The sequence below is a fragment of the Lucilia sericata genome, unplaced genomic scaffold (genome assembly GCF_015586225.1).
Source record: "Lucilia sericata isolate MDLA Ls3-8-SP2 unplaced genomic scaffold, ASM1558622v1 Contig000000F_arrow, whole genome shotgun sequence".
In the NCBI taxonomy this organism is placed as follows: Eukaryota; Metazoa; Arthropoda; class Insecta; order Diptera; family Calliphoridae; genus Lucilia; species Lucilia sericata.
In genome coordinates, this window is record NW_023994042.1 from 103,273 (window position 1) to 117,269 (window position 13,997).

A 13,997-nucleotide genomic window follows, 5' to 3' on the forward strand; every position below is an offset into this window, starting at 1 on the left:
CCAAGTTTATTGGTATTACGAGAGAATTTCTTTCCTGAGATTTTCATTCATAAAAGTTTAACTTTTTGAAATGATCTTATTAAGTATTATTACGATTTGCTTATTTCCTTTACATTTTAGGTTTTAACAGCATTATTAAAACTTTCACAATTGGGTTTAATACACGCTGATTTAAAGCCCGAAAACATAATGTTGGTCGATCCTGTAAGACAACCCTACAGGTAAGTTTTAAATAAAAATAAAAAGATTTAACTGTAAACAATAACATAATAATATATTTACCCATTTCTTTACAGAGTAAAAGTGATTGATTTTGGTAGTGCTTCACATATCAGCAAGACGGTATGCAATACATATTTGCAATCACGTTACTATCGAGCACCAGAAATTATTTTGGGTTTACCGTTTTGTGAAGCAATCGATATGTGGTCATTAGGCTGTGTAGTGGCAGAGCTATTTTTGGGTTGGCCCTTGTATCCAGGTTCATCAGAATTTGATCAAATCAGGTATATACGAATTACAATTAAAATTTATTTTCTTCTCTTAATATAATCTTATCTTTGTTTCTCTAGATACATATCACAAACTCAAGGTTTACCAACACAACATATGTTAAGTAGCGCTTCAAAGACATCGAAGTTCTTTTATCGTGATACGGATTTAACGTATCCGTTTTGGCGTCTAAAGACCATAGAAGAATATGAGGCTGAAACGAATACCAAAAGTAAAGAGGCGCGTAAATACATATTCAATTGTTTGGATGACATTGGTCAGGTGAATGTGCCTACAGATCTAGAGGGTGGCCAGTTGTTGGCGGAAAAAACTGATCGACGAGAATTTATTGATTTGCTTAAACGCATGTTGACCATCGATCAGGAAAGACGTCTAACACCGGCCGAAGCTTTAAATCATTCGTTTACACGTCTCACCCATTTGGTGGATTATGTATATTGTAATAATGTTAAGGCATCCGTACAAATGATGGAAGTCTGTCGACGAGGAGATTATCACCCGTAAGTAGATTTTATATTGCTATATACATCCATTATTTAAACTGGTTTTGAAATGTTTTATTAATAAATCAATTTTATCCCCCCACAGGGTACAGCCTACATCAACACTGGTTACAAACTTCGTACCCAGTACCACAGAGAATATGACATTTACGATAAATAATCAATTGACAAGTCAAGTACAACGTCTGGTACGCGAAAGACCTTTAGCTTATGAGAATCTTTATCAAATCTATGGTGGACGCAATGTGGGACGTCAGTACGCTCAGGGTCGTACTGATACGTTCCAACATCAATTGGTTTCAAATATTTTATGTCCACCATCGTATCAAGCAATGCCCAGTCCCACCAAACATGTTGTTGTTGGCAGTACGATGCAACCACCATTGCAAGTAAGTATTTGTTTATGTAAAAGGCCACGTAAAATAACATTTTATTCATAATCAAAAAACAAAAACAGCACACAGATTAATTTTGATTAATTTCATTAAATGTTTTAAATTTAAATGTATAGAAAAAAAGTTGTATGCAAAAAATGACTGATGCTTTGTTTAATTAAAAATTAAAGAAATATGTAGTGTAAATAATAAAGGAAGCCAAATGTATTATTTTAATAAAATTAATAAAAATAAGTAACAAAATAATTACGAGTTACTTAAAAGTAACTAAGTAAAGCTGCAGAAATATTGCAGCACTTTTGTAATATTTTGTTTGGTTTTTTAATGGTATTTGATGTAATCATATGGAATCATATTTAAATTAAAATAGATTCAATGAATTAAATGAAATGTTGGAAAATTTTAAATTGATAGATAGATAGATAGATAGATAGATAGATAGATAGATAGATAGATAGATAGATAGATAGATAGATAGATAGATAGATAGATAGATAGATAGATAGATAGATAGATAGATAGATAGATAGATAGATAGATAGATAGATAGATAGATAGATAGATAGATAGATAGATAGATAGATAGATAGATAGATAGATAGATAGATAGATAGATAGATAGATAGATAGATAGATAGATAGATAGATAGATAGATAGATAGATAGATAGATAGATAGACAGATAGACAGATAGATAGACAGATAGATATACAGATAGATATACAGATAGATATACAGATAGATACAGATAGATAGATAGATAGATAGATAGATAGATAGATAGATAGATAGATAGATAGATAGATAGATAGATAGATAGATAGATAGATAGATAGATAGATAGATAGATAGATAGATAGATAGATAGATAGATAGATAGATAGATAGATAGATAGATAGATAGATAGATAGATAGATAGATAGATAGATAGATAGATAGATAGATAGATAGATAGATAGATAGATAGATAGATAGATAGATAGATAGATAGATAGATAGATAGATAGATAGATAGATAGATAGATAGATAGATAGATAGATAGATAGATAGATAGATAGATAGATAGATAGATAGATAGATAGATAGATAGACAGATAGATAGACAGACAGATAGACAGATAGATAGACAGATAGATAGACAGATAGATAGACAGATAGATAGACAGATAGATAGATAGATAGATAGATAGATAGATAGATAGATAGATAGATAGATAGATAGATAGATAGATAGATAGATAGATAGATAGATAGATAGATAGATAGATAGATAGATAGATAGATAGATAGATAGATAGATAGATAGATGCATATAATGTGCTCTTTTGTTTCTATCTTTTGAAAGTTTTTAATTATGTTATATTATATTTGCACAAAAAACTGAATTAGATTTATATAAAGCTATTTTTTACATTTTCTAAACTTGAACACAAAATTTTTCATTAATTTAAAAAAAATCGAAAATTTGTACAAAAAAAGTTAATCTGTTTAATCGAATGTTGTAAATAAATTATTATAAACCCATACATTTTACATATAACACAAATTTTTAATAACAAAGGTACCACCACAGCAATATGTCAATGTCCCCGTACCAGTTTCAATGGTTGAACCAACCTCTGGACAGCGTATGCTATTAACCAATCGTGTACAAGCGAGTGGTGTCGCCTGGCCGCAAACTGGACGTCAAATGGCTTTAGTACCATCATGGCCGCAGCAAGCACCAGCTCATTCTTTAATTGTCGATCCGGCACCATTCTTAAATGTCGAAGAAATCTATCCAAAACACTTGAATATACCACGTAATGATCTCAAAAAGGAATCGCCTGTCCATCATTTGGTGTAAGTATCCAACTTTTTTTATTTATTACAAAAATATTACTTTTGCTTTTATTTAATTTAAATTTTTTAATTTAATTTCACCAACCAATTTCCCATACTTAATTAATTGCCTAGTTGTTGTTATACAAAAAAAAAAAAAAAAAAAAAGAAAATCAATTTGTGAACCCATTTAATAAATTACGTGTAACCTTCTAACTCTCTTCTTTAGCAGCAAAGGCAATTCGTATCGTGTGCCGCGACATGACAAGAAAGAAAATCAACAACTGTCACCCGTTAAGAAACGTGTCAAAGAAAGTTCGCCACCTCATCAGCAACGTTATAATCGCACATCTCACGTTTCACCACAATATCATAACAACCATCATAATTGTAATTATGGCAGCAGTGGAAGTGGTGGTGGCGGTTATAATGGACAAAGTGGTGCCAGTGGCGGTGCTATTATTACTTCAGCTTCATCTAGTAGTGAGTATTTGTTTACTCTTTGCATAACAAACAAAGAAACACACACACACACGTCTAAATGTAATAATCTAATTGCAATTAAACCTTTTTCTAACATTTCTCGTTTTTCTTTACCTTCCTCAGATATTATCAATGCCAGTGGTAGCCATCACCATCATCATAGTGGTGGTACTAATTCCTCCTCAAATCAACAGCATGTTATAAGCAGCAATGCTGTATATGGTAGCAATGGTGGCAGTCATCATATTGTTAACAATTGTGGAGCTGTTAGTGGATCGACGGGTAGTGGCAGCGGCTACCACCATCACTCTTCGTCTTCGTCCTCTTCGGGCGGACAGCATCATATTTCATCACATCATTCTCAACAAGCACCGCCACAACATCATGGATCTATTGTTAAACAACAAACTATAACAATACATGACACACCATCGCCGTCAGCTGTTATCACAATATCGGATAGTGAAGATGAGGGTGCTGATGGACCAACAATTGTTAACAATATAGCACCGGGTAAGCAAAGGGCACATGCCCAATCGCAAACGACATCATCAATGCTGCAGCATTCGGCATCTTCTTCATCGATAAGCTGCCGTAATAATGGTCATCAACATGGTCATTCGCATCAACAAAGTCAAACTCAACAACAACAACAACAGCAGCCACAACAGTCCCAACAAATGCATCATCAGCAGCAGCAAACATATGGTAAATTTTTAAAATTCTTATATTTTTATGTCCCTTCCTCTTAGCAAATTCAAGGTGTGAAGATTGGATAAAGAAAATTATGTATGAATGACGATGATCTATCTCTTGACAAGTTAAAGTCAAAGTGATGAACAGTAAGAGATTGGTGTGAAAAAAACAGAAATGCTTTAAAAGATTATTTTATATGTAGTAGTGGTGTGGATATGAAAAGATCAGTTCAGTATTAGTCATAGTCATGCTTTTAAATTTAACTGTGCTGGTTTGTGTCTATGATTCTATTGTCATTTTTTTCTCTAACAAATTGGATGTGGCAAATAGTTTATCTGTGATATTCTAAATTTAAGCAAAAAGCAACAAATTTATTACTTTGAATTATTCGTTTAACAAAAATGCTGTACGATTCGTTTTAAATCTATTGAGAAATTATTTGCTGTTGCTGATCGAAATCGGCTTCCATTTTGTGGCGAAAATTATGTTTTTTTTTTTATTTTATAATTTCTTTATTTTTGTAATATTTTTTTTTAAATCAAATTTTTAACACAATTCAACAAGTTTTAATGTGAGATGATAATGATTATGGAATTATTATGGAACCTTCGGTCTATACAATGACTGTTTTGCTAGGCAAGTCGTGTTTTAACTATTAACAATCTAATTGTTTAATTGCAAATGGTAGTTGATCTTTTGTATGATTCTTTATCAATGTCTTAACATCGAATATAGTATGTTGAAAAATATAATCCTTGTGTCGATTAAATATCATTCGATGTACCAAAAAATGAGTGCTAAACATCTATTGGGATCTTCACACAATAATAAGCAATGAAAAATGAGTTGATAGTAAAACTGCTCTCAATTCTGAACCTTTATAATTTTCGTTCTAACATTTATTATTTATTGTTTGAATACATGTTTGCAGTGCTACCATTAATTTGATTTCCTTACTTTTCCTCACATGATGGCTGAAAACAAATGTTGAATTGTTTCCTTAATTTTCAATATTATCACTGATTTTTTAATAAGAAACAACTGAATTGTTTGTTAAATTTTCAATAATATTTATCATTGTTTTAAATTAGTCACACACGTTTAGTTTCTATAAATTTCTTATTTATTTATTATACCTCTTAACAAATTGTCAATAGCAACAACAGCAACATCCAATTCAAATTCAAATAAATATCAACAATATCAGCAACAGCAGCAACAGCAGCAACAACAACAACATCAATTGCAAACGATGAATGTTAATCATACATCATCGCAGAATCAAAATCAAACTCAATCACAGCAACAGCAGCCACAACACCAACAACATCAGCAACAACTACAGCAACAGCCACAACATCAGCAGCAACAACATCAATTACAACATAGTGTTGCTGCTATGAAAAATAATTCAAGTAATAATGCTTCCTCCTTCTCCTCCACTTCATCATCATCCTCTAATACAAATAGCAATATCACTACTAGCCATAGCAATAATCATAATAATAATACGAATGCAAATAGCAATAGCAATATGACTTTGAATTTAAATAACAGTAATAATTTAAATCATAATCATAGCAATAGTCATCATCATGATAATATTAATACAGCTAGCACGATAGGCTTTGATCAACATTTAAATAAAACTAATAATACTAGCAACAGTAGTAATAGTAGCAATAATAATAATAAGACAATGAATATCACCACAACTACCACCACCAATACCAATATCAATAATACAACAAATAACAATACGAACAATACAAATCATTTTTCTTCTGCCTCCATAGCGCCCATAAAATCATCATCGTCGTCAGCAATGACACCAACTACTAATAATAGTCACAACAGTAACAATAATAGTAACAATAATAATGAATTTATGGTTGGCGGAAGTGGAACCGGAAATGGAACTGGTTTTGGCAATTTTATTGATATGCCAAATTCAAATTGTCATAACCAGCAACTCCATCATCAACAACAACAGCAACAGCAGCAACATCATCACCATCAAAATCAACAGCAGCAACAACAGCATTTACATTCGAATAATGAACAAAAACATCAGCAATTATCTTGTGGTGGCACTTCACACTCTTCCTCTTCTTCCAATACCAAATCTGTTTCCACTTCTTCCATCCAACACCACCAAACACACAATAATAGTCAAAATTCACAACCTCAACCACAACATCATCACAAACATTCGACTTCAAATCTTTTGTATGGTGGTGGTGGTGGTGGTAGTAGTAGCAATCATAATGTTGTTGCTTCCTCCTCCTCTTCATCATCTATTGGGCCTTCTGCTCCCCCACATACTTCCTCTAATACAAATTTTTCTATATCCTCTAATCTATTTGCCACATCCTCTCATAACCACAATAATCACACACAAAACAATCCAAACTCCTCTTCCACCAATAACATGACCGCCACATCATCATCATCTTCATCCAATAATTCATCTAATTCTATTATCCATCATCGTTCAAAACATGTACAACTAGTAATACCATGCGTTACCGTAGGTGATAATGATCATGATGAAATGCGACGGCGCAGTAATACCACCCATGCAGCCAGCAATAGTCCCAAGCAGCAGCAGCATCATCAACAACCACAACAGCAGCAACAACCGGCTCAGGCATATCCCCAGCCTAGTGTCAAATACGAACCGGGGCAATCGCAGAAGAAACGTATTTTAGCCATGGCCCAAAATGAATGCTACATGCCATCATCTCACTCAAGCACCAATAGCAGCTCTCAGACCTCATCCAGTTTACCACATTTACCCACCAAGCAGGAACCAACCGAATTCTATGACTATCCCTCACAACAACAACAACAGCAGCAGCCACAACACGTTGACAACAAACGCTCCTCATGGGCAGCATCATCTGGTGGCTCTCAACAACAGGCGCCACCATTAGCACTGCACAAGCGTGAGGCACCCTCAGTGGCTCCCTCCTCATCTGGTGGTTATGTGCAGCAACCAGCCTCTTCTGGCACTTCGGCTAATGTACATCCACCCATGGCCCATTCGAAGAGCTCCTCATCATCCTCTTCATCGGCAGCTGCCTCTGTGGGACCACCATCTTGGGGTGCTCCTCAAATTTATCGTCAAACATCTCATACCTCTCAGTTGCAACAGCAACAACCCTCCGGTACACATACATCACAATCTCAACACCAGACCAACACAACCACGCCCATGGGTAATTCACCCTCTTCAGCAGTTGCTGCCGCAGCCATGCTGCAACAAGACATTTATGCTGCTGCCGTACAGAATGATATGTATCGTCGTCCTACTGTCTTTGTTTCACAAGCTGCACCAACTTACACATACAATCGTGCAGTTGTAGCTCCACCACCGGCTCACAATAGTTCAAGTCGTCAGGTAAGATATCGTTTTTCTGATCACTAATAGCAATTGCTGTGTTTCTTTTTACTACTTAGTTAGAATTACAGATTTAGGATCGAAAAGAAATTACTTTTTTTAATAATGTTTCATATTTGTATGTCATTCTGTCTTAAATCTTTAAAATCACTTAAGTATAAGAACATTTTTTTATGAATTAATTGAATTTTTTTTAAAACTATCTTCTTAGAAGACAAATTCAATTCATTCACAGACTTGTAAAATATTGGAAGTTTAGTCCATTTATAAATTATAAATAGTTCATTTAACAAAATCATAAATATTAATCATTCTAAATAAATTTTCATCCATTCATTTTTGATATTAATAAAGAATTTTATATTTAAGACAAATTCCTATTAAAACAAAACAAATAAAAACCATACTTGTAAAACCTACCTTTAGGTTATACCATCCCATCCATTGCCCGCTCACATACAATTTCCAACGCAGTACAGCCAATTTGGTCCCCTAAGTCCAGCTCAGGTAGCCGCCAGCAAACATGCACATTACGCACCGACAAATATATGGTATGGGGGCGAATAAACACTGATTTAAACATAACGAGTGAGTCAAAGCGATAAAAAAGCAAATGAAAAACTATCGAACAAAAAATCAATTATTAAAATTGAACCTTTTAAGGGAATTGATTAATTAATAAGAACAATACATTTTTTCTATTCTAGATCGTTTATGCATGATTGCAACAAGCAGCTAAAACTACAAAAAGAAGAGAATACAAAAAATCCTAATAATTACAAACGTAATCGCCGTAATAATTATATAAATAATAATAATAATGATGATGATGATAACAATAATAATAATAATAACCTGTATAACTTGCAACAATTATTAAATTTCAATAATACTAATGAAGACACTGTCTTGGCTAGTGTTGGTGTTGATACAGATGTAGTGGATGGTATAGAAAAAATAGCGGCCAACACTACAGCCACTACGACCACTGCAGCTACAACTGCAACAGTACAAGACATTCAAAATCTACACTTAACACAGTGGTGGTTTCTATTGATGCAACAAACTATTTTTAATTTTAAAACAACCTTTGAGCAACAGCAACAATTATCAGCTAATCTTAGTGACAATATGTGTAACTTTTATAATAATGATGAAACAACTGTTGCAGCAACATCAGTGGCTGGTTCTACAAATTATTTTGACATTTTAAATTTTATGAATGCTGATGTTAATAATGATCATACGGCTGCTGCTGCATTGTTAACAGCAGTTCCAGCTTTAGAACAACAACAACAAAAGTAAACAATTTCCATTTCAAATAGGATTTCAACTATGTCCTTTTATGTAAAAACATAAAAATTAACAACAACCATTTAAATTAGAGTTGAACTTACGCGCATGTAATTGATTTATTTTAATTATCTATTAATCTTATGCTTTTCTGTTTAATTTTTTTTTTAATATAAATATTAAGAAGAAGTGATTATATTGTTTATAATTATAACTATACTATATAAATATATACATACAACCCCCCTCTATACATAATATATTATTATATACAACACACAAATACCCCCTTACACTATATAAACCTACATTTAACTAATAAGCAAGACTTGGTTTATTTACCCTTTTTTCTTTTTCCTTATTACTTAAGTTTAGAAATGAAAGAAGAAAATGGAAATGTGTTTTTTTTAACTATAATTATTTTATATTTTTATTAATTTGTTTGTAAATATTTATTATTAATAATTATCTTTATTATACATATTTTATATTCATACTTATAATTATTATATTCATACATATATAAAAAATAATGAAAAATCTTTAAAGAAAACACAAGCTGAAATATTGATATGAGAGTACTTTTTATAGAATAGAGTTATTAAGCGTATTAGGCTTAAAATCATTGAATTATTTATAAAATTACTCACTTTTTATATATATCTCTCTCTCTCGCTCTGTCCCTTCTTCCTCTCCTTCTACTATATCTTGTTCTTAACATTAATATTAATTTTTTTACACTTTACTTGTGTAAATTAGTTTAATATTAATAGAAACCACAAACAAAAATATGTAGAAATTTTATCGCTAAAAGTCGTTTTTTTTTTAATGTTTAAATATTGTTTATTTCGTTTTTTATTTCTTTATTTTCTTTTTAATTTACATTTTAGTAATCTTTAAAGATTTTAGATCTTTGAATTATATATAAAAACTTAAATGAAAGAGTTTATTAATTTTTAAACAAATTGTTTTTAACCGAACAGAAATACACATTTCGTAAGTAAACATTTAGGTTTCAAAAGTTTTATATGAAGAAAGAACTACTGGCTAAGGGTTTTATAAATTCTTAGTTCAATTCTTTAGTACTTTAGTTGTACAAACAACCACAAGACTAATTTAACCTTACATGTTTTAAGAGTAAAGTTAGACCACAACAATTTAATAAAATATCTGTATAATTGTATCTTGTAAGAAAATTTAGTTTTAACACATTTTTCTCTCACTGCTTCACGATTCAAAAGTCAACACTTTCAATATCAAATGTTCTTTACACATGTTACAAATTCCTATAAACTTTTTCTTCAAAAACTTCAAAACAGTTGATCAAAACAGTTTATCAAAACAGTTTATCAAAACAGTTGATCAAAACAATACAATAAAATTGAGAAAACATTTAGGGACTTGAGCTGTACTTCGCTTGAAATCAAAACGAACCAAGTTTAAATGATGTTGTTGTTTTTATAACAAACTGTTATAACTTAAGGTATTTTGATTTCCGGGATGTACATCAGACTCCTTTCAATGACAAAAATTATAGTTTCCAAATACATATTTGTCAATTAGGGCTTATGTGATCGTATATACATTCGTATCTGAATCATATTGGATTTCCTGTTCAAATTACAATCAATCCTCTTCGATCACGTATGCGGTAATTTATTCCCAGATCTTTAGCAACTATTTCAATGAAAAATTCCATTATTTTGTCACCAAAAAATGGAAAGTATAGAGCTATTTTGTCAAAATCTGTTAAATTGTTGAAAATTCATTATAAAATGTAATATTTAACATGTAATCTATCAGGTTTTGATACGAAGAGAAACCTTTAAAGACCCTTATGGGCCCCATAAGGATCGAAAATTTAATTATTTGTTTAAAGTTTTTGCTTTACTAAAGTTGTAACACAATTTTATATGAAGTAATGATACCACTTTCCATCGGAACGGCTCCATGAATGCTCTCAAAATAAGAAATAGTTTACACAAATATTCAAAGTTTTAAAAAAAGACGACCATTATAAAATTTGGTTAAAAACATTGAAATAATATCAAGTTGTTTTAAGGACATTGATGTTAATATAAAATATTAACGATTTTTTATTAAATACAAATTCAGTAATAAACATAAACTATAATTTTACGATGTTATTCAACTCCAATTCGGACAACAACGAATCTACTTTTGAAAACAATTTGTTTAGAAATTATAAACTTCTTTCATTTAAATGATTTTAATCATTAGGATTTGAAATAATTTCATAATAACAATTTAAATGTGCAACTTTTTTTTCTAACATTTTGATAAATGTTAACTTTTTTAACTCTAACAAATATAAGTTTTAAATTTTATAAAAAAAAAAAACTTTGAAAAGTTTCACAAAATGTAGTTGTAACTAAAGGCAAAAACAAAAAAAAACTTCTATGGAATAAAGAAAAGAAAAATTTTAAATATTTAAAAACGCAAAAACAAAACAAAGAAAACTCCCTTGAAAACGTATAATGTTTGAAAAAAAATAAACGTTTTTTTTAGAATTATAAAAGAAAACACAAAAATATTTAACAAGATAAATAAAAATACATATGTAAAAAATAAACTTAAACTTAGAATTTAGACAAACTACGGATTAAAAGAAAAGAAAAACTTAAAACTAAATGTTTTATAAAAAGAAACAAAAATTTATTGAAAAGAAAATCAACAGGCACATGAAATTTAAAAGATTTTTTAAAATATAAAATAAAACTATAATAACTTTTTATATGTATAACGAAAAAAAACAAAACTAAAAACTATATAAATATATAAAATTTTCTCTCTTTCTCCTCTCCTCACTTTCTTACACTTTTAAAATAATATGAAAACCAAGAAAAAGAATTAAAATAATTGTGTTTTTCTTTTATTAAACTACAATAAACACAAATTGTAAAATTTTTATGAAAACCAAGAAAATATTCCTTTTTTATATATACATATATAAAAACATAAAAATATAATTTAAAACATACATATAACTAGTAATACACTAAATGTAGTTTGTACCTTATTAAACAAAAAACAACAAAAACAAAAATAATTATTATTAATGAAAAAGATTGAAAAACAAAGTAGTTTTAATAAATCCTATTTTTTCATAACAAATATAAAAACAAAAATGCAAAACTTTAAACAAAAACACAAAATTTTAAAAAATCGTATATACAAAACAAATTAAATTTAAACAATAATCATTTAAATTATTATTAAAAGAAAGAAAAACGTTTGATTTTAAAATATTTTACTTTGTTTATGTTTTTAAAACAAATTTGGAACCATGTTTATTTAAAGTTTTAAAGAAAATTTTATAAATATTTCATTTTTTTATGAAAGACAATATTGTATATTCTTAATTAACTATTATTATTATAATTATAATTATTTTATTAATTAATTTATATACATCTAAGCTTAAAACAAAAACCAACCTCATAAATACAAAACTGAAATATTATTAATCATACTTTTTTTTTATTAATAACATATTACTTTGCCGTGTTTTTTTAAATATATATAATAATTTTAATGTACTAGGAGCTTTTTTCACTTATTAATTAATATTTATATTATTAGATTTTTTTTCTATAATTATTATTATTATTATTGCTAATACACTTGGGTTTTATAATATACTAAACATACTTTACTTATCTATACATATATTCAAATATGGGATAAATTTAACAAATTAAACTTTATAAAGAAGAGATACTAATGTAATACAAATATGTGACTTTAGTTTTATTAGTATGTAGGGGATAAAAACAAAAACAAACAAATGACCTTAAAATTTGATTAAATATTAGCTTTTTTTCTATGTTAGTTTCTTTTATATAATTGTTTTCTTATTTTTTTTTAAACAAAAACAAAAGATATTTTAATATTTATATTACTTTAACAAATCAGTTGTATTTGGCGGAAATCGCTTTATTTGAAACTATTTTTGGTATATTTAAAAAATCAAACTTTAACTTTTAGTAACAAGTTTAAAATATTTAAATAATTTTAATTAAATGTTTCAAAAGATGAAATGTGCATAAATCGTGTTATAAATAGTTGACAACAAAACTTTTTATATATAAATTAAAACCATGTTATACCATGCTAAATACAAAAAACCCTTATAGGCTATAAATTTCAAATTTCCACATGAAAGATGTTCTTCTTTTCATTCGCCAACCTTGTTAACGTGAAAAATTCCACTTGTGAAACTTTTTAATAGAATTTTGTTAACAATAACGAAGAACCTATTCCTCTAAATGCAAACGAAAAAGTTTTATATTGAAAACAATAAATAAATTTGAAAATTTTTTATTGTTTTCAATATAAAATAACAAAGAAATGTTCGTTCGCATTTAGAGTAACAGTCAGTAGATTTGGGAACAATTATTCCTCCCTTTAATGGTTATGAATATTTCATTTAAACAGAAATTTCACTGCTTGTTATTGATAGCAACGAATAAGTTGAAATTATAACACTTTTTCTTGCAGACTGAACACTCAACAAATTTTGATACAAAATCCAAAGATTGTATTGTGAATCTAGATTAGTAATTTATTTAATTATTGTCTCAATTTGTTTAAATTTTAACTTCTAATCTTAGAAATATTCATCCACATTTTATAGTTCACTACTTTGACGCGTAAAAGTTTTCCTTGTTTTGAAATTTTTTTAATTTCGTTTTGTAAACAATGAACAGCTGTTGCAAACATAAACAACTATTGTGAATGAATTGTTCAAGACAAGTTTACGATAGCAATTTTTCCTTTAAGGAAATCAAATTTTCAAAGGAGCAAAAATATCACTCCTATTGGCGATAGGATTGAATGAATGTAATTCTGGAATCTTTTAATAATG

General features: G+C 29.2%; 1 protein-coding gene across 7 annotated transcripts in view; it reads left to right on the forward strand.

Moving 5' to 3' along the window:
* The window catches only part of LOC119604155 (homeodomain-interacting protein kinase 2), a 97,854-nt gene extending 89,070 nt beyond the window's left edge, over positions 1–8,784 (forward strand). For 2 of the 7 annotated variants that reach the window (XM_037956654.1, XM_037957020.1), the window contains 11 exons: positions 121–221; positions 297–506; positions 573–1,013; positions 1,102–1,405; positions 2,975–3,255; positions 3,464–3,717; positions 3,841–4,425; positions 5,571–5,828; positions 6,210–7,816; positions 8,243–8,404; positions 8,524–8,784. In XM_037956654.1, coding sequence (XP_037812582.1) covers positions 121–221; positions 297–506; positions 573–1,013; positions 1,102–1,405; positions 2,975–3,255; positions 3,464–3,717; positions 3,841–4,425; positions 5,571–5,828; positions 6,210–7,816; positions 8,243–8,383 — 4,182 coding nt within the window. In that variant the 3' untranslated portion in view covers positions 8,384–8,404; positions 8,524–8,784. The remainder of the gene's footprint in view (positions 1–120; positions 222–296; positions 507–572; positions 1,014–1,101; positions 1,406–2,974; positions 3,256–3,463; positions 3,718–3,840; positions 4,426–5,570; positions 5,829–6,209; positions 7,817–8,242; positions 8,405–8,523) is intronic. The other 5 variants (XM_037956807.1, XM_037956727.1, XM_037956945.1 and 2 more) reach the window with 5 other exon arrangements.
* Positions 8,785–13,997: the final 5,213 nt, after the last annotated feature.